This window comes from Perissodus microlepis, chromosome 7 (genome assembly GCF_051167445.1).
Source record: "Perissodus microlepis isolate ML-2025 ecotype Zambia chromosome 7, ASM5116744v1, whole genome shotgun sequence".
In the NCBI taxonomy this organism is placed as follows: Eukaryota; Metazoa; Chordata; class Actinopteri; order Cichliformes; family Cichlidae; genus Perissodus; species Perissodus microlepis.
The window spans coordinates 22,315,679-22,337,773 of record NC_140467.1 but is presented as its reverse complement, the minus strand read 5'-3'; the positions used below and the strand labels follow the sequence as shown (position 1 = coordinate 22,337,773).

Below are 22,095 nucleotides of genomic sequence, written 5' to 3'. Positions count from 1 at the left end.
GCGCTAAAGACTATTTAAATGTTTCCATTAACTCCCAAATGCGTAGCAACATTAATTGCCCGGTGCCACCTGTCAGTCAGTGCAGTGGGCCTAGCAAACACCTGCAGGTCATCAGCATCATCTTGTGTTCGCCAAACACTCTTTGACCTGGAAAATATTCCGCGTCGTTATATTTTGGCGTCGTGACGTTGCTGTTACCGGCTTTCAGGACATATTTGCGGCACAATTGTTTCTCACCTCAGTTTGAATGAGCAGGTTTTGTGTTGGGGGCTCACAAACATGAAGCATCACGCCCATTGCACAGGTACGCGCACGCGCGCACACGTTCACGGGCCATCCTCTGTAGCGTGCATGCTGGGAGGAGTGACGATATCTTTTTGCTGCGGCTCTCTCTATCATAGAAAAGGAGACAGATGGAGAAGGTGGGAGAGAGCCAGTCGGCCTGTCTTCGTCCAACGGTCTGGCCTCTCATCAAAGCCTCCTGCAGAGACAGTGGATCGATGAAAGAAGAGCTTCACTGACAGTCAGGTTCCAAGGAAAAGGGCAGTGGGCCTATAACGCTGTCAAGTCTGCTCTTTGTTTGTAGACATTCAGTGGACAGCTCAGTCACGGCTCTCAGCGATTCAGTACTGTTCCAATCAATTCACCAAACGGACAGGCTGCTTCACCTCTAATTTCATGCACTTGATGTGGGCGGCTGTATTCATGCTGAAGAAGGCCGCTCACACCCAGATGGTGAAGTGGCACTGACAGTGACATAATGGGGAAACCAATCTCTTTCTCTCCCCTCCAGTCTGTCCGTATCCATAGTAATTATAAAAATGACTGTGTTCCTTGTTCAACCTTAAAGACACACAAGTGCCTCGTCATTATTTGTGATGATTATGTTTGTGCTGAGCTTCCGGATACCATTCCCCAGTATCCCATTTATGAGGGGAATAATTTATTTTATGCTGTTGCTACTCCATGTGTAACAGGGGTTGAATTGGTCTCAAGTGTTGGTTTCGAACACAGTTTTTATGGTAGGACATTTTCCAACAGAAACTCGTGATTCTGGAGATGTTCTGTTTTGTACCGCCTGTTATTTGTTGCCAAATAACTCCCTGAAAAATTTGCCTTTGCAAAGATAGACATTTAGTGGTTTTAATGGAAGGATGAAAGCAAAACAGGCAACTGCCTGAACCTGCCCAGTTAATTACAAAACAGTTCCCAGAACAAGCAGCATGTCGCCGTCCCAGTCTAAGTGGATCGAGTGCCACTTCTCCCCTGTGGAGCCTGTAATGCGGTCAGTTGTCTCTCCCCACCTGGAGTCTACTCTGCTGGGGCTTTCCTGTTTGTCCCTCTGGGGCTGCACAGTTGGTTGCACTAAGTAATATAACGGCCCTGCGCTGCCTTACTGTAAAGTTTTGCTGTTTGTCTCGATTCTGTGGTGTGATTTGTAGTGTTATTTTGCTGCAGGCACTTTGGGTTTTTGTTAAGAGTTTTAGAAATGTTTTGATTACCTTTGATGTTTTACAGGGATGTAAGGTTAGGAATGGAGCAGCTCCTATAATGCTACCACTATAATGACAGTATGGTTATACAGTGATACATTGTGAGACTGTGATGCAATATCCAAACAGTCCTGAAGAAATCAAAAGTCCAGAAATATGCATCTAGGAGTGAACGAACTGTGGTGTCAGTTGTGTGTGTGTCAGTTAGGTCAAAGGTCAGTGGAGGTAATGGTCATCATTAATCAATTTTAATAATGCATTTCTTTTAAATCTGATTAGCTTTTTTCCGCTGAACACTATTTTACCTATTAAGAGTGTTTAATATTCTTCTCTGCAAGTTGGTTAACTTCTGTTCACCCTACACGCTTTCAGTTAATTATCACCATCACAAATCATAAAGTAGCGACTGTTTTTTTGCCAAATTGTTATCCTAACCATAATCTACTTTGATGATGACAATAAATTGCCCCACAAGATGAAATGGAGGGGGTCTGCATAGAATAGAAAACCCTTTCTCCTATTAGCGTACACATGAAGTCAACGTATCTGATTACAAAAAATCACCTGTCTAATGTAATAATTCATATTGATTCACAGCTCATACATGAGTGTAAGGTAGCAGAATTATGATATGCCAGTTTCATATGAAAGGTAAAACACACGCCTGTCCAAATTGGATGCAAGTGCATTTTTAAAATGATTTGCATTGTCAGAGAGAGTCGCTATAGGAGCATGCAAATTGCAGTGAAAGTGTAGACAACCATTCACTTAGGAAGAGGTGAATGTTTTGTGTTGTGGTTCCACCAGCTAAAATTACAGCTCTGATCTTAGTAAACTGTACTTCAGTTTGCCATATGTGAGACTGGTTATTTGGTAAATGTACCCTGAAAAGCATAATTGAGCTTTCTCATAATGATGCCTCTAAATGTAATTCTGTTACCACAGAGTTTTACTGAAGATAAGTTTTCATCTGTAATGGGTTTTCTAGTGACAAATGCATGTGCATAGATGCTTCAAATTGGGTGGTTTCGTTTTTGTTTTTTCTCTCTGCTAAACCCAACAAGCCTATGGATATTTGGTTAGGTGTGTGTCAACAAAAACGCCTCATATGTAGACATCATGGAAAAATAGCTGAACTCATCTCGCAGACCAACAGTTTTCATGGTTCTGTTTTATACATGGTTGGTTTTAAGGACTAAAAGGACTTCTTAAGGTAATTAAACAGTTTAAGGCCAAAACTTTATGTTTATATAAAAAAGGCCATCTTGCTCTGTCAGACTTCTACAAAGGAACTCAAAGCTGAGAACATTTGCTTGTCAGTGTTTACTCGTGCAGAAAAATGGTGGCAGTAGAGGGTGTATTGTGAAACAGTTGCACAGTCGTATCCTTCCCTGACTACATTATATTAATTGTACTGTACCTGGTTTATTTGAACAGCCCATTATGTCATAACAGTGTGTTTTAAATGGTAGGTGTGCATTGATGGGAGGGGCCGAAAGGCTTGCAGTGAGGACTTGCTGAACCTGCCTGCTGTGGTTGTTATTACAGTGTATGTAGCAGAATCATTGTTTTTAATGTGCTGACAGCTTAGCACTGGGGATCAAAGTGAGAGGGAAGTATCTTTGACTTTTTTTATATCTGCTGTAAGAGCTTAGCTTGTGCATTAACCACTTAATAACATAAAGTGGAGGAGCTTGCAAAATAAAAAGCCATGCCACATCTCACCTTGAAATTTACCTCCTCCTTTCCCCTGTAAAGACTTGTTGTCTCTGATGCTCAGCTGAAGGCCATAACAATGACGATAATGAAATTAAATGGGTCCCTAAACCTCTTAAGACTTAAGTTACAGCCATGCTTTAATGTAATCAAGTGTAGGCATGCAGCAACTGGTATAAGTGGGTAAGGCTAAGCCTCAGGTTGTGGCTCACAAGCCAGCTGTAGAGACAGGACTAACTGTGGTGGAACAATCTTGTTAAAATGAGCTGCATGATTAGAGCAGATATCTTATATTATTGACCAGAATGGGCTTCAGCTCAGCTGACAAAAGCTGTGTGAGCCGAGGTTTACAATGCAAATGGAGATTAGTGTCTTTCATCAGAGAGGGGGGAAAAAAGGGCTCAGTCGAAAAATTGTAAAAAAAAAACAAAAACAAAGGGGGAAAAGCATGTAGCTACATGTAAAATATCAATTTGTGTCTGTTGTTAAACAGTTAGCTGAAGCATTAGTTGGCTAACCTTAACATACCTATTTTCTGTGTTTAAAAGCAACTCATGTTTTTGTATGCTACATAAAAGCTAAAGGCTTATCTGTCCAAAAGTTTATAGTTGAAGTGCAAAGACATGAAGAATTTTTTGAATGAAGTTTTAACAGTTTTTGGACACTGTAACAAGGGCAGGGCCAGTAGGTTACTGGCAGAGGACCAGTTGGAGCTCAGGACATTTAGATTCTTGTTCGTCGCCCATGGCAGCACCAACTAAACACAGCCCCTCAGTTTAAAGCCTCTGCAGACCTCGCGCTTTGTTCACATCCACTGAACTGTGAGAGTCTGTCAGGATGTAGCTGTTGACCCACAGTCGTTTAGATGTGTCTGTGTGTGGGTTTAAGAGTGTGTTAGTCTTTACCTGCGTTCTTTTTCCTCCCATTCTAGTAAATTGTCCAGTGTAATTTTTTTTTTAACCCATCACTGCTGGTTAAATTTCAAATGTTGACCCTGGGACTGGGTGATCAGCACAGATCTTAAGTCCAATGGAAGTTTTATAGCTTTTGAGCTACAATCTCAAAAGCACAATTTCCCTCCGTCTCTAACCTGGACTGAGGTTCTATGAACAGCATTAATCAGTTCACCTCAGAGACACAGTAATTACGTACAGATTTAAAAGTTAAAAAAATAGGAAACCATCTGACCATGATGAGCTCTGAAAGCTATTACCTAAAATTTTAAATTGAACTTTAAAATTTATGAGGGAGCCTGTACAAACATTTTAATTTCATCTTGAAATTAAATTTATTTATTTTATTCTGCAGATGATTAAAAACCAGTTTGACAATGTGTTTATTAAAATTTTAAACCAAAAGTATCACCTACATTTCTCCCATTTGTAAGATCATAAAAGGGTATGAACTGTGATACATATAAAACTAGAATTGATCCTCTGCTATTACTATAATAGTAGCTTAACTTTAAGCAAAAGTGGCAGTATATTTGTCTTGTGCATTAATAGACTGACTCAGAAAGAGAAAGCAATTCGAAGCCACTGCCTCAGGCTTCAGGGAAGTGTGAGGGAAATATTTATTCATGGCCATTTTTTTTGTCTTGTTGTTGTTTTTGTTTTTTCATTTTCAAAAATGTTAAAAATGAATTTACTGAACAACTTATTCAGCAGACTGAGAAACTGAGAATGGTGGCAAAATGAAAGTTTGCCTCAATATTTTACTGTTGCTGAATAACCATTGCGAGCCAAATATTGAGCTGTATCACTGAATGAAGCAGTCCTAATGCACACTTATTGCTGCATTCCGTTTACATCAGAAGTTGGATGTCGGAGATACAAGTGACATCACTCCTGAAGTGACCATGTTGTAGTAACAGTATTAATAGTTGGAAAAAGCCACCCCCCAAAACAGGTTTTCTACCTTGCTAGGGAGAAATTCATCCATCACTTTTTTTTTCTCCTTCACTTAAACACAGTTGCAGCACATCCACAGTAAATGCACAACAGTGGCATTACAGCTTACAAGATTTAAAGCTTTACTATTGTTTATGTGCACTGCTACCATGTTGGAATGTGAAGTTGGGGTCTGGTGGGTAATCAGAGTTGAGGAGGCATTCCAGTGGAAGAGTCCCACTCAGAACTCGGGATTTCTGACTTTCAGCTGAAAACGGAATACAGCAAGAACCTTTTCATATTACTTGATTTGACAAAATACAAAATGTCAGTAACATTTACAACAGGCACATGTCATAGAAAACAGTATTTCTTGGTACAGTGATGTGATTCAATTTGTTATTTACACAGTATTCCACAAACAAGGGAAGAATAGTGTTTATTGCTGAGATTAACAACTGTAGGAGATTAATATCAGTCTGGAGGATCTGGTTTACTTTTTTGGCTCTGTCTAGATCAACGAGTTCTTCTTTTGCCTTGTGTGGATTCCGCACACTTTTTCATTGTCATGCTATTTAAATGCTTTTATTAAAGAAAGGGCTTGATGGAGGCTTTCATAGGACTGTATTACATCTCTGCACATGCCTCTTGTCTTTTTAAGCAGTAGCCAAAATGTGTAAATACTGGCCAAGTTACCCAGATGCTATGAATAACACCTACTTGGCGTGCAGCATTAGATGGGAAGAGGTATGTGATCCCAACAAGAGTGCTGGAGCTCGACAGAGGCAAGCTTTGAATAGACTCAATTCATTATCATGTAACATAAGTGACCTTCATCATTTGTACTTCATGATCTTACTGTATAAAAATTACTCGAGCTGACAGCCTGCATGACTTTATAGTGGTGCCATTTAGGTTATCACAAAGCACTTAATCCTGTGTGATAAAGTGCTGTGATAACAGACTGTTAAAAGTGCTGCACTTCACTAAGATTATAGTCCTTGGTTAGTATCTAAAATGTCAAAAAATAATGACAAAATGAAAAGTTCCACAGCAGGCCTTACATGCTCACTGCAGCAGGACCACAATATCAGGTAGTCAAATTATCTTTAGTAACTGACTTTGTCGTGGTGACGAGACTGCCCTGTATCACACTAATTTGAGTGTAGCCCAGATAACACTTCCAGTGTTTGGCCATCATGACCTCCTTCTAGACAGAAGGCTCTTCCATTCCAAGGCTATGCTAAGCATAGCCTACACTTAAGCTCAACTTGCCTCAAAATAGATTCCTGACTGGCCGCAGCACTCCTGGAAGACCTCAGTTATCTATATCACAACCTCAGGAGTCAGCACATTTCTGCCAGATGCATCTGCACCAATGCAAAGGGCCTTGTGCTGTGGAGTCTGCATGCACCACATGTCAACATGTTTGTTTGTTTTTGTTTGTTTGTTTTTTTTTTAAAACAAGAACCGGATTTCCCAAATTCTCCTTCTCCTCCTCCATTATACAGCATAAAAATTAGATGGTTACACAGAATAAATTGGATGTAATCATAGAGTAGCTTACATGCAAACCACACCCTTAGAAAAATGTTATTGGCTCAGTTGTTGGCACTGTCTTGCTCTGGCGCACTTTGCATTGCTCCTTTTTTCCCCCCTAGGTAGTTTTCTTTCCCAGTCCTTTAATTTTACCAGCAGTGTACCACTGCTTGATATCTATGCCTTTTCCTGTTCTCTGTACAGATCTGTCCAGTTAAGGACTTAGCCAAAAATGAATGAAGTCTAAATGTAGAACAGAAGCCGCAAATAGGATGTGGATGTAACTTAACTTCTATCATCCAACTGCCTGCATAATCACAAATAGGACTCAGGCGGTCACAAATAGCTCTGTTTGCATAGCAAGCTGCCACCTTATTTATGTCAAGAGACTCTCTATAGTTAATGGGGACAGATGTTTTTTCTATGAAGGGATCTGTTTTTATTTGTGAATCAGATTTTGTTTTAAGGTTATGTTGAAATGTATTAGATGTTGCTGTGCTGATATGGAAGATGCATGTTTAGCTTGCAGTCACCATGTTAGGGACCCATGACTATGTTAGCCCTGTGGAATCCATTCATCTAGCACTTCATGTTTGTTTGTTTTTTTCTCTAATCTAAAAAGTGTGACGCATGTTTTAATATTATAGTTACAGAGACATTATGGATGGTAATTTTCAGTTTTACTTCACTTTACATGTCAGCTTAGCAGGGGTGTTTTTTTTTAACCTAAACCAAAGTGAGGTTTGTGTATTCCACCACAGTAATGTGATGGCATTGAATTTGGGTCGCAGTGTTTTCTTTGGTTACAACACTGCAACTGAAGATAGGGTTATTTGCCCTTAACGTACAATACCACATTTGGTGAAAGCCAAACATGGCACATATTAGCTTATCAAAGACCTCATACCATCTGTGGTGAAGGAGTGGTAATTTGGTCTCGTTTTGGAGCCACTAGACGTGGACACTTAGTCTCTGAACTCTGCTTTATACCTATAACTACTGACAGTTATTGATGAGAATTGGGTCATGCAACAGGACAGTGATCCCACACACAGAGCAAATCTATAACAGAATCGCTGAAAAAGAAAGGAATGAGGGTGTTGCAATGGTCCAAAGTTCATCAGGTACATTATCAATCGTTGTTCAGCTTTGGATTGGATAGTCTTTATTTTCGCTGGAAGCAATTTTAATAACAAACTGTCATCAGCTATGCCAGTACATACCACAAATAGTTGCCTTTGAAGCAAAATACATGATACTCGAATGAGTATTTGTTGAAAAACAACTGTTGGCTTTATACATTTTCATTAAATCCTTTGAGGATGTCATTATGTACCCTTACCCTATCCTATCTGATTAATCGCAAAAAATGCATCAGCAGATGAAAATGCAAAACAAAAAACTGAAAAACTGAAATTCTAGCTGTTATGATATCTAATTGCTGGAGGAGTAGTGGCTCACCTCTGCATCACATCTTCAATTTGGATGAGGAGTAGCAGGCAGTTACTTGAACAATAAAACAGCTTCTTTGCTTGTCAAACACCCCTCCTGTGTTTAGATGTCTTGCACCTAAAGTGCAGCCTTGGATTAAATCCTGCTGAAGGCACCAAAGTGCAAATGAAGTTCCACCACCTGCTGGCATCATATGGCAGCTGTTTGACTCAATCTGCATATTCATGAGGTGTTAGTCTTCCACTTTTTTTTGCTGCAGATTTAAAACGTGGACAATGCCTTTTGTTAAATCTTTCTGTGTTGATTGGTCACCCACTGTGAAATAAAGTCTTGTATTTGAGAGCTGTAAATAGTTAAGTGCAGCGTCAAAGTGCCTTCCACTCTGTCTTGAATGGTGTGTTTACTTAACCTGTTATCTTCTATCTGGCCTGAAAACTGCAGATGGTGGCTGGCTGTAACACACACAGTTTTTAGGGCTAGCCTTTGTGTCGCTGACCCATGTTTGACACAGAAATGAGATTCCTATGTCAACAGCACATGGTTCAGTGACACTGCAGTCTAGGCCTAACTCTGCCTCTATCACAGAGGAGTGTGCTATCTCACAGTGTACATTTTCTCCTTATTTTGTTAGTTAATTGGACGAAATCATATCTTTTGTTTTTCTTCTATGCACTGCAAAAAAGACAAAGCAGTTTTCATAAAGGCTTTTAACAATGTCTGCAGTATTTATTTGTTGTTGTTTGGGAAGTTGCATATAGGAAAACTAAGAAATAGACCTACAGCCACATTAAAAAAAAAAAGGGGGCAAACACTGGGCAGAAAACACATGCATTTAAAAACAAGAAGCACTTTGTGAGCACAAACTTTCACCAAGATAGCTTACTCTCTGGGCAGTTTTTACTTTTAAATGAATTATATTGTATTTTTTAAATATTCATTTTGTTTTTATTTATTTTTGAAGATATTTAAAATGTTTGTAGTGAAGTAAAAACAAGTGTAAAGTACATGCTTTTGTTATTTTCCTGTTGAAACACATTTAATATATTTGACATAATTATGAGTGCAGTTATCATTGTTTTTTTATTTATGTGGCTCTAATACATGTGTAGCATTCATTTCAACGTTTGAGTTTTAATTTTTTAGATTTTTTTTGGGGGGGGGGGTTAAAACATTTTTAATCACAAGTTTTTGTTTAACAAAAAATACAAAAAAAATTATTGTGTGTTTAAACCTGTTTTAACAGACTCTTATTAAAATAATGTGATGTGTAGAATCCTTGTCTGCTTTCCCTGTATGCTGATATGTTGTCAGTACAAACAATGGCAACAATAACATGGACCTGAATTCTGGAGCATGGACATTAGATTCCATATTTAATATTTAATTCGCGTAATTTCGTCTTCTGATTGTAAGTTATCTTTTTTAGAATCTGTTATGAGATGTTTGCGGTCATTACTTAACCAGACCCACATTAATGATGTCAGAGTTTATTTGCTGTGTGTGATGATCCACATTGAATTAGACACCTCGTATTAGATTCAGCATGTCTGTTGTGTCAGTGTTTCCAGTCCTGAAAAGGATGACTCATTCAAAGCAACACCGGAATATCTACAAATAAAGCCTGACAACCAGATTAGAAGAAGGCTTTAAAATTACTCCTGTGCCATCATTTTTATTTTTAATTTTTAATTAAAGCAGTAATTAAACGGGAACATTTCTCTGGCTATGCTCTCACCACATATAGTTTGACACATTTTGCACTTCAGTAAGATCTGTCGTGGCAGGTGTGAACGGAGCAATTACAAAGTATCAGCAGAGAGGAGAGGTGACTGAAGATTTTGTGCCTTGGCCCTTGGACCAGTGATTAGTTTTTGGAAAATCTGTGTTATGCTAGATGCCGGTGATGTGTATAACATAATTCTCCATAATCTTTGGCTAACTTTGGCTAAAATTTGCTGGAAATTCACTGAAATTAGTCTAAAGGTTGTTAGATGGAACTGAGAGTTAAATTACTTTACAATATATTTACACATTGCAATTAAAAACAAAACAAAAAACAGCAACAACCCACAAATGCTGCTCAGTGCTTGTTTAAGACCTAGATAAGCTGTTAAAGCAAAGGACCACTATGGCCAGCATTTCTCCAAAAGTAACACTGGTCTCTGTACCACTTTTCCCTTCCATGTTGACTAATTCATATGATCCCTAGCTGAGGCCTTCTGTTTCCTAACCTTTCCCTCTGGTTACGATGGGGCAGTCTGCTGTCTGACCCTTGACCTGCAGGAAGCAGCAAAGTCGTTATCAGCGTGCCACAGGGATTTGGCATGCCCTTATTTGTTTTCATAAGCACGGTTTCTGAAAAATGAGTGGGATATCAACACATATCCAAAACCTTATTAGAGGAATCATGATAATAAAGGAAAATTGGGAGCAGGGCAAGGTCAGATTTCACACGTCACGCAGACTGTAAACCAGTCAATGTGCCCCGACAGAGGCATGGGCGTGTGCCTTGTTTTTGCAAGTGCTGACCTTGTGCAAAGTATGTGGTGAATTTGCTCTGTCTTGCTTTGCAGCATGCTTAAAAGTGTATCGACACAAGCCAGCAGCTTCATTATAAATATCGTAAACTTTTCAAAATTAGATCAGTTGTATGTTTTGTGAATCACTATGGCAAAGAGCTTTATATTTTTTATTCCTCATAGTCCTAAGATGGCATTTGCAGCAGTTGGTATCAAAAGCATTGTTTGTGTATGTTTGTGCATTTATCTATAATTTCAGTCCAGAATCAATCCAATTCTATCCTTTTATTAAAGTTTTTAGCATTTGTGCAAAAGATTTGTGAAGCTGGAAGCTGGGGTGTGATCATTCTCATGCCCAGTCTCTTAGTGGGATGAACTTTTACCTGTTCCAGGATTAAGTTGCACCATGAGGTGAGAAGTCTGTTGCCAAAACAAGCTTTGTTTATGTTGAAGTGATTAGGAAAAAATGAAGGGCTTTTCCACGGGTTGTGAGAACCTTGCCCTTCCTTTAGGGTTTGTGCAGCCCTACCTCTAAATAAACAATGTGAAAAAAGTTTGATGTGAACTTACTATTTATTGGAATTCATATGATCATTTCAGTATCAAACAAATATTGAGATGTGCGCATATTAGCATCTCTTTCTTCTCTTTGAATAGATCTGTGATCCTAAATAACCAAATAATGAAATGAAGAAACTAATTTGTTTTCATTAGAAGAGATCAAAAGCTCACATACTAAGCGTTTGGTGTTTGTTAAAATTGTCTTACATTGTGATTTAATCTTTCTTCTGTAAGTGTGTCTTATGCCTGATTTTATTGTGATGACAAGTTTCATTTATCTGTAAAAATTCCTTCCTTTCTTAAATTGAGAAATGTGTTTTACTGATTACCAAAGCTATTAGTACTGAATCTAGAAAAGATGTACGTAGAGGTGTGAAAAACTTGTTTCAAATTGTTATATTGAATGTTCATTTGCTCTGACTGATATGTAACTGGTCTGTATAAGAATACATTTATGTAGAGTTTGTAAATATTTTTTTATGTGTGCAAGTATCAGTGAAGCACATGGTACTAAGATAAACCTGGTAGTACTTTACCTGTTTGAACTACATCACAGTGGATTGTATTGGAAATAGTTGTGCCTTTTTATAGTATGTCTGTATGGTGTGTGTGGGTATGACTTTGGAAACATGGTGGAGGACAAGGGAGTCCTCCACTATTGTGGATGGTTGTGGGAGAACTACAGTAGTACGATAATTGTAACGTTTTTTGAAAAATGAAAATTCCTTATTTTATTATTTTCTGTTTTTATCCTCAAGCATATTTAGATAAAATGTAGGAGTCAGGCCAGTAAATTTAAACAAAAGCCAGCCCTTTGTCTCAACTTAGCTTCGGGCTAATTCATGCATCACATCATAAATAAATACGCTTAATTTGCCTTCAGCAACTCCTTGTGGAATTAATGCTTTCTTACTTTGGGCTTGGCTGAGTTTTAAAAGTTGAAATAGGGAAAATGATCCCAGTGGTCGGTAGACTGGTATTTCTCATGCTTGGGCTACAGTGGTGAGGATGAATAGGACTTAACTAATGTGTCACAAAATCAAGAAAACTCAAATGTACCAATTTGTAATTTCTTAATATCTTTCTAAAAAATAATTTTTTGCTTTTCTAGTTTTACCCTTTTCAGTGTAACAGTACATTTTAAAATGTATTTGGTAGCATTAAAGATAAAAATGTATATTTTAGTATGAAAAATATAATTCCATTTAAAGAGCTTGCATATACTGGTGGATTAACAATTACAGGAAAAAAAAATATATATATAAATAATTTTATTTATTTTTTTTAATTAACAGTACTGTTAAATTAGGGCAGTTGTGTCATAAACCTTATATTTGGTGGTGGCCTAATAAATTTCTTGAGCACTGTAGACGAAGAAAATATTCTTGCCTAATTTCTTGGGCCGGTAGCAATTTAACCTCATCCTCAAGTCTTTGATGACTGCCACGAGATGCTGAGTCTCTTTCTGTTGCCCCTCCTCCTGGCATCTTTCGGTCGACCAGACCAGCATTATATCCTGCTGTGATCGGATTATGACTTTAATTCTTTGCCTCTATTACTGGTCACCATGGCAACCCCCTCCACCCACCAGCCCTTTATTGTCATGCGTAGTCCAGAATGTGTGTGTGTATATATATGTGTATATGTATGTGTGTGTATATATATAAAAATAACATTGCTAGTGATGGATTTGTGTTTTGCTGTAAGACGTTGCGTGTGTGTGCTTATCCTTGTGTCGTCTCCCCCCCCCCCCAAAAAAAAAAAAAAAATATATATATATATACATATATATTTTTTTTTTTCCCCTCCTCTCTGGCCTAGTGTTATGTCTAAAGTAGATGCTGCTCTCAGCTCTTTGTCTGGTGCTGTAGGTGGTCCCGTCAGGCTGAATGGGCAGATCATGAAAGCACTTATGGAGTTTTTTCACGGTAAAAATGCACTTTGTCATTGTACTGTGGGACTCTTTAAAACGATTCTCCAAATAGAAGCTGCCCAGGACCTTTTTCAAGCATTTATCGTGCATTGTTACGGTAGTTTTCTTTAAATGCTTTGTTTGGTTACCACCTCCTTCATTTGAGGTGGTAAGCCAACATGCCTACAGTAGGCATATAGTGAAAAAACTGGAATGTAACATCAACTGCTGCCTACCAATGTCTCATTTCTGCACAGTGAAGTCTCTCTCGCAGGTTTTTAATTTTGGTGAAGCCCAGATATAATTGCTGCTCCAGCTGCGTTAAAAATATCTTTAAATGTGTAGTCAGCCTCTCAATTTCCCTGCACAAACCAGCAGAGCTTTAGCTTTAATCCCTGTACTGCAGAGTTGATTACTTGCATGTAAGTGTAATAATATGCAACCTCTGCCAGCATGCAGCGTGTTTACATGGAGAAAATGCTTGTAGCTAACTCAAATGGTAAGATTTAATTGATAACAACGTCATTGTGGATTGGTTCATTTGTTTAGCTGTCAATGTGCAAAAAATTAGGCCTACACAGGTTTTCAGCATCATCATCTCTTAGTTTACACACAATATAGAAACGGTTAACTGATGAACTTTAAAATTGCTGGTAGGCTTTTTGAATTGTACAAAATATCTGGTTTGGTAAGAGCTTCACCATGAAACCCTTTTCTATAAAGTAGAAGGAAAGTAACATAAATCTGCACAAGCACAAAACAAAGAGCTTTACACACATCTCCACCTAAAGCAAGACAAGGCATGAAAGGTAGTGTATTTGCAGATTTTGAGAATTACCTGGTTTGCTTTACATCTTTGGGTTCAGGTGATTTTTTTGCTATTGTCATAGAAAGGCCTACACACATACAAGTGTATTTCTAAATGACAGCAAAGAGCTTCAAAGGAATTCAATTTGTGTTCCTGTAATTTGCAACTTGCCTGGCTAGTTCTGAACTTGCTTAGAGAAGGTGAACCCCACCCTGGTGGTGCAGGAGTGATTTTTCAGAGTTGATAAAGGAAGCTAATGAAAACTGTCTCAAAGCCAATCAATGTTAAACTAACCAGTGCTTCATTACTTTGTTTACAACCACAAGAAGGCATGTAGCCACCAGCCTGCAGCGGCTTGAAGCAAGCCAAGTGTGTGACAAAGACAGTCTTTTTTTTTTTTTTTTTTTCCCCTCTTGCTACCACTTTTGTCCTCTGCACGTCCTGCTTTTCCCAGCCATTCACACAGGCATAATTGTCTCCTCTGTGAAGGACATGGAAGCTTTGACGAGCCCAGTTGCAGGTGACATCATCTGAAGCAGCTACGCTGCTGTCCTCAGCAAATCTCCATATAAAATTCTGACCTGTTCACTCACCCATCTGCACCAACCATTGTGAGGGTGTTTTAGTTTTATCTTAGCTTTGACCTTTGTCTGTGTTTGAATTACTAAGGATTACTCTGTGTTTTTCCTCAAAAACTAAGATGGAGTGTGCATTTAAGAAATAAGATTACTAAAAGGAAATAGGACCATTTAAAAATGACCACTAATCCTTGCATAAAGTTGTGCAGGAATTGCGTGAATTTAATACCATTTATCTCATTTACACTTTTTTTTTCAGACAGCCAAAATTAAAACTTAAGGTTTTGGTGAAAGTGAAATGACTTTGTGGAGTCCTACACAGGCAGACAATTAAACATTTATGCACTCCATCCCTCCTTTTAAAGAAAGGCGATATGCAGCACCTTTAATGATTTATTAAGTAGCAGTGAAAATGTGATTTGGTGGCAGTTCCAGGGATTCGGGGTGTGGTAGCAGGTTTGGGCGTGATCCAGTATTCATAGCTGAATGCTGGCAGCGTGTGGAAGTATAAATGTAATCATTCAGTCATACAGTTCAACATACGTTAGTGAAGCTGTCTTTCAGGTGGATCCAACTGTCATATTGAAGTCTGATACTTGCCAAATAAACTCATATGATCTAAGAATTTAATCAAACTGTTTGCCAGAGAGAGTGTGATTTGTATGTGATCCTTGAATTAGAATAACTTATAAGGCATACTTTTATGTTTGTGGCTGATCTCAAGCCACATACATAAAACACGTTTAGGTAAAATGACAGTCCCCATCCTGGCCACTGTATTCAAGACAGTGGTCTAGGTGGGTGACATGCCAGTGCCCGCTCCTGCATATTTTTAATGGATGAATGTGTAATCAGTGCTTAGTGTATATTTATTAGTCCAACATTTTTTTTTCTATTAAATATCCTCAGAAATTAATGCAGAAGCATGGTGTGAAAAACTAAGTGCACACTGTGATTCAGTAGCTTGCAGGACTTTTAGCAGCAATAATATGATGTAAATTGCTGTAAGACTATATCAGTCTGTTATCTGTGGAGGGCTTTTGGGCCACTCATCTTTATATCTTCAGATCTCAGCTGAAGGCATTCTTTTATGCACAGCTCTCAAGGTCTATAGTAGTTTAGTTGGGTTTTTGATTGGACCTTTGAAAAACCTTGGTGGTCACCGCAACGATTGGGGGGCATGTGACTACAAAATAAGTTCAAATCATCACCCTTCTACCACTGTGCTTGATATGTTGGTGGGTATGAGGTGTTTGTGCTGATGTGCTGTGTTTGGTTTTCTCTAAATGTCCCGCTGTGCATTATAGTCAAACATCTCCACTTTGGTGTCTTTTATCCAAAGGACAAATTTCCAAAAGTCTTGAGGTTTAAGGTGCAACTTTGCAAACTGCAGCTGACTTTTCTCCAAGCAATATTTCCAAAAAAGCAATACTTGTTCAGTCTTTCGTAAATTGTACTCTCTCGAACTTTAACATTTTAAATGTTAACTGAAGTCTGAAGAATCTGATCTGGAGCTCTTGGGTTTTTGGTCATTCTGTGAGCACTGAGCTTATGATGATTTTCCTGGGACGTCCCGTAAAGATTGACAGCTCTCCTGAATATTTACCGCTTTTAAATCCTCTTTCTTGCTGCAGAATAATAGACTTCAGATTGGTGGAAATGGCTTTAATAACTATTCCCAGATTTATGGGCAGCAACAGAAACATCTTTAAGATCATTGCTGGTGTCTTGTGATAACATGCAACCGAGTGCTCCACACAAGCAAACTGCCAAAACATCTGCTTTCACAGAAGAGGTCACACTTGCTGATCTCTTGATTAAGTGTGTTTAATGAGAAACAATCTAGAGCTACCCTCTTAACTCCTATTGAAGCAGTAAGGTTAATAAGTTCTTAATGTCAAATTCACCTACACAAAAATAACACAATCACAGTAATATACTGTATATTTGGGACTACAAGCAGTGAAACAACAAAAAAGCTCTTTTTTTTTTTTTTTTTTTTTAATTACCTGTTATTGCTAAGATGGTGGCTAGTTATTTGTTCTAATACACAAATTTGAATATAATTCTGAAAAAAAAAATTGAACATAACTGTGTATAATATTAATGCTGAAATCCTGATGGCGCAGATGAAATGCAGAGTTAATTTAGGAAATGTCGTCAGATTCCCAGGTGTGAAACAGTGCTGCAGGGTATTCAGAGAGACAGGATTACACACCCAATTAGTGAGTTAAATTATCTGCAACAAAGATACCCCCCACCCACCCCGTGTGGCCTTGGAAACATGTAATTGGTTAAATACGGTAAATTTGACATGGAATTTAATCGATTTTCTGACTAGGATTACTTATTGTGCATTAAGACAGCAACATGACATGCATACAATAGAGCACAAGCTTTAACTCTGAAAGGTAGCATGGGCTGGTGCACTCTTGCTTACACAGGGTTTGTATTTTGAGCATGGATGACATGCAGCAACACCAGCTTCTGTATCTCAGTTGCTCTTCTGAGGCAGATTTTTAAAAAAATATTTACACTTAGGCTAACTGGGACAATTACATATCTGTAGAGTAAATGGGATTTTCAACTTTCAGGGTACATTTCAGTTACTTTCTTCTGTACTGTTGAGACAAACTGTGCAGTTAAAGCAAAACCTCATAATCTCCTGAAGCCACACACTGCTCTGGCTGCTCCTGCTATGTGGATCCATGACAGTTCTGTTTTAACCGCTTGGGTTTGTGATGTACGATGGATCCTCCTCTACTGCGTCAAATGGTGACCAGAGGAGAAGACAAAGTGCAGCCAAAACTGTCTGCTGAGGCTTTTTTGGTGCTCCCAAAATACCTCTGCACGTCAGTGCACTCTCAGCAGACACACATTGGCACGTGTCACAAAACAGTGAATGTGACACTGATCTGAGGCACCACACTCAGGCTTGACTGTTGTGGACTCTTCCACAAAAACGCTGTTTGGTCTGTGGGTTGTAGAAGGAGCATTTTTCATGCAGCTTACTGAAATTCAGAGTACTCACAGATTTTTTTTTAAAGTCTTTTTTCATATATTTCAGTGCTATGCACTGATAACGTAGCACTAGGATCTCAAAAAAATTCTGTGGCTACAAACAAAATCAGTCGCCTGAAAACTGATGCAGTAAGAAATCTGCGAACCTGAGAAGCTTTAATCAAAACAGTCAAATGAAAAAGCGTCCCATCAAGCTAAGTATCTTTTGCCTGTGTACACATCTGTGACCATTTTGTTCGTTATTCACCAACATGTCATGACCTTCTTACAGGACATTACCTCTCCTCCCTCGCCTCCATCTGGCCGTGTAATCCTGCAGCCGTGGCGTTGGTGTCAGTGCTGGGATCCACTGTTACACAGGCGGACACAATGGTTGCACTGTAGTCCCTTCACAGTATTGTTTTCCCCCAAACTCAGAGGCACAATAAGGCCCTTATCCACTCAGGACTGGCAAGCCTGCTGTCAGGTGCTTTTCTCCCAAGCTTGTTCGTGAGCTGAACCCATGAAAAGAATTTGTCTAAAGAACCGCTTGGAAAAAGTGTCTCTTTTGGTCCATATTGAACATGCGCAGAACATAGACTGAAATTACTCATTTTTTTTATGTTTTAGAAGCTGAAACCTTACATAAGAACATCAGATCCTGACTGATAAGCCCAGAAATTATTTAGTGAAAAATATGAGCATGTTAAAAGGAGACCTCTGGTAGAGCCTTACTCATATAATGTGAAACGTGTATATATATATGAAACAAACAGGATTGCCTAACATTTCAAGTTTCAGTTGAAGAGCATTTCCCTTAAACCTTCTTTTCTTTTTACATTTTTATTATCAGCCATTTAAAAAAAAAAAAATGTTGTCTGAAATGGAAAAATGGCAAACATATCAGATTTAGGGATCACATTTGTCCTATTTTGATCTAATTTTGAGCTAGTGTATTATCCAGCCATTTTCAGCAGCTGGATAGTGTAGTGGTAAGACTACACACCTTTGGGGTGGGAGTCGCAGTTCGACTGCCACCCAGTATCCAGTAAGGGTCCTGGCTAGACCCCCATGTTAAAAACCAATGGCGTGGCTACATCTGCAGCCTGTCCACAGCTCGGACACAAAACATTTCACTGCATGTTGTATGTGTGTGTAATCATTGTGTATGTGACAAATAAAGCTTGGTTGTTGTTGTTGTTTTTAATTCATAATTAAAGTTATTTTTTCAGTAAAATAGCCCTATTTCTTAGAATTGTCTCAAAACCAATGGAAGAAAGTTTCTCTAAGATTAGATGGTCAAGATCAGTACTTATTCTATGTTGGGCTGTAAGTAACAGTTTACCACTACGACGGTTTAAAAGACAAATTCCCCTCTCGCCCTGCGAGGCGGTTTTTATCCTTCAAGCTCGGGTCCTCTACCCAGAGGCCTCGGAGCTTGAGGGTCCTGTGCAGTATCTTTGCTATTCCTAGAACTGCCACTTGCCTAGCTCAGGTCCTCCACTGCACCGAGGGCTCCGAATACCGCTTGGACCACTGTTGCCTTCACCTTCCACATCTTGAGTTCTTCTCTCAGCCCTTGACATTTCTTGAGCTTCTCCTGTTCGTTCTTCTTGATGTTGCTGTCATTCGGTATAGCTTCTTTGCTTAGCATTTTAACAGCGCCCTGTTATCAATCAACCGACCTGCCTGCCTACATACCAAACTGACTGACTGACAAACCATTTAATAAGTGCTGCCGTTTGTGTTTGTCCTTGAATTCACGCCCTCTGTGGATATGTGGTGTGTGTGCTGTACTGTTCTTTCAACAAAGAAAGAAATGCTCATTTTAAATGCACAATGAGCACACACAGTGCTACTGTCTCTACCTTGTCTTACTCCTCCACACTCACATTACTCTAGTAAATCCCTGCCAGATTTCAGTTGGCCAAAACCACAGCAGTTCTGTCATGTGCTCACACAGACACACTAAAGCACAGATTCACCCAGCTGGCATATTTTACAGATCAAAATACTGGGTCACAGTAGGATCCAGAGTGTTGACCCTGTCCCTGCAGATCCACACATCTATCGCTGATGTGATTATGTTTAATCCACTATGTCCCTGTGATCTACCTATTGAAAAAGAACAACGTGTGGCTTGTAGACAGATTTAAGATGAATTTTGGTTAAGATGAACAGTTTGAACCACGGCTTTTGCATGCCTTTTTTTAATGTCATGCAGATGTGTGTTGTTAATGAGAAGGTGCCATAATATCCCTGTACAGCACTTTGATCTTCTGTTTACTTTTTTGTGTAGCATGATTGTGCTAACCTATACAGAAGTGCAGAACTAATTACTCTCTTCAACCTCAAGTGGTCTTGGCAGATGGCTGCCCTGAGGCTGGTTCTGCATAAAGGAGAGATGGTTTTCTGGAGACAGCTCTCCTTCTGGAGATTTGTGATGAATGTTTTTCTAATTGGTCATATTACCCAACCCAGGTGAGACATGTTGCTGAAAGAATCCTGGCCTAGAAGGGTCAGAATTTGTGTGACGATGTAATGCATCCCTTTCACATTTCTGATGGCTTTTTTTTTTCTTTGTATTAACTGAAAGGAGCATTTTGCCTGAGTCATATAGAACTTTTAGCACTATTGTACACAGAGACAAAGAAACCTGGCAGAGCCTAATCACTGTTTCTGGATTTTCTGCAGGATTCGTCCTCAGCTGGCCAGGGAGAAGATTGAGGGATGTCACATCTGTACGTATGTGATGCCTGGAGAGCCCCAGGTGATCCTGGGGAAAGACAAGGCCTTCACCTATGACTTTGTGTTTGATATGGACTCGCAGCAGGAGACCATCTACGGTACCTGCACAGAGAAGCTGATCGAAGGCTGTTTCGAGGGCTACAATGCCACTGTGTTTGCATATGGACAGGCAAGTATTTGTCCTTGGTGTCACAACTGCAGCACTGCTGGTGTTTTAAAGCATCATCCGATCATCCCTGGTCTTTTATGCACAATACTCTCTTGTTAACTAATTTATTTGGCTGTTAAAATCTGCATTTGAAATCATGTGAGCTCCTCAGACCCTCTTTATCTGACTTATAATCTTGCAAGTTGATACTCAGAAAAAAAAAAAAAAAGGCCTGTTTCCACTGCTCAAAAACTGATTTGTGCTCATTTGTGCATCTGCATCATAACTGGAAAAAGTGCAGTAAAATAGACATTTTTCTATTTCATTTGCAGTTAAAAAAAATCTTATACTGGTTCTTTTTATTTAAAGATTTGGCCATGTTTACTGTTTACATCCATCACAAATGACAAACTAAGAAAAAGAAAAGCAGAATATTTCCATTGCATTGAGTATTTGCCACTGATATTTACATAATCACTCCCAGCGATACTGCCATTATAAAGATTTGTAAGGTATTGATAACTTTGTTTTATTCCTTAGTCATAAAAGGCTGATGGGGGTATTGTTGTCACCCCGCTGGCAGGCGGGTGGCGGGGACACCCAAGTTTGCAATGTGCAATAACTGGAGAATCTGCCAATATGGGATTTTGAAATTGATACCATAGGAGCATCTGCTAAAAGTGTTGGACAAGATTAAATCCCAGTGGCCTTGACAACAAGGTCAAATATCAAGTTTTCTGAAAATCTTGTGAATGCAATAAAACGAGAACATGGTGACGAAGGATTTTGAAATTGATACCATGGGTATATGTGCTAGGAGGCTGAGTGGTAGCACTGACGGCAACCAGTTGCATCGTCAGCTGTAAAATCAAACACTGAAAAAAATTAGTGGTGATGGCTGTGTATTCTTGTCGTTAAATCTATCCACAAAGTACCAAGAAATCTAACCCGAAAAGTCACAATTTGGCTAGTTACCTTTTAACAAAGGAAGCTTTATGCACAATCAATTGAAATTTTGTAGACAAAGCTTGATGTTTTGATGTTGGTTTTTTTCCTTGTCTTTTTAAACTGTTACATAAAGCACGATCATTTTTAACTTTGTGCCAAATATTTGTTGTCTACCTCAAAACCTTTCAGATATTAGATTGTTGTTGGACTTTTTATTTTAACATGCTGGGGTTGGTGAAATTGTTTTTGTAAATTTTCACTGTTTTAAAAACGTTTTTTTATTTTACCTGAAGTAAGTAGTTCTCACTTTCACTCATTTTCAATATCATGTTTAATTGATACTAAAAATGAGTTCCAGCCTTTTAAGAAAGCTTTTCTTTTTCAGCACTTCCATTACATGGAAATAACCTGTAGTTTCTGGCCCCCCCCTCATCCCCCCTCCAACTCTGGTTTCTTTAGCAGCAGAGCTCCTGCTGCATACGATTCAGTAGAGAAGTGAAGCGCACACACCTTGTAGACAGATATACATCTTTAATGTGTGTCCATATTAACCTGGATCTCCCTAGTAACAGCTTCTCTCAGTGTTGGCCTACTTCTCAAAGCACATCCACACATTAAGTGCACACAGCGGTTGGTTTGTCCCAGATCAGATCTGCTTGCCTCTTAGGCTTTAGAGGCACTAATCTAGATTTAGACCGACCCACTCGGCTGCATCGCAAGAACTCAGCTAGACTGGGTTACAGAAATAAACAGACGGCATTGATGTTGAGGAAAGAGAATAAAT

General features: G+C 38.9%; 1 protein-coding gene and 1 long non-coding RNA gene across 8 annotated transcripts in view; both read left to right on the top strand.

Annotated features, from left to right (window-relative positions):
• The window catches only part of kif21a (kinesin family member 21A), a 57,341-nt gene that overhangs the window by 455 nt on the left and 34,791 nt on the right, over positions 1-22,095 (top strand). For all 7 annotated transcript variants that reach the window (XM_084934201.1, XM_084934199.1, XM_084934198.1 and 4 more), the window contains exon 2: positions 20,162-20,384. In XM_084934201.1, the coding sequence (XP_084790327.1) occupies positions 20,162-20,384 (223 nt within the window). The remainder of the gene's footprint in view (positions 1-20,161; positions 20,385-22,095) is intronic.
• On the top strand, positions 2-3,217 carry LOC146383066 (uncharacterized). The gene is made up of 2 exons (XR_014800715.1): positions 2-304; positions 402-3,217. It is a non-coding gene; the product is annotated as an uncharacterized LOC146383066 (long non-coding RNA).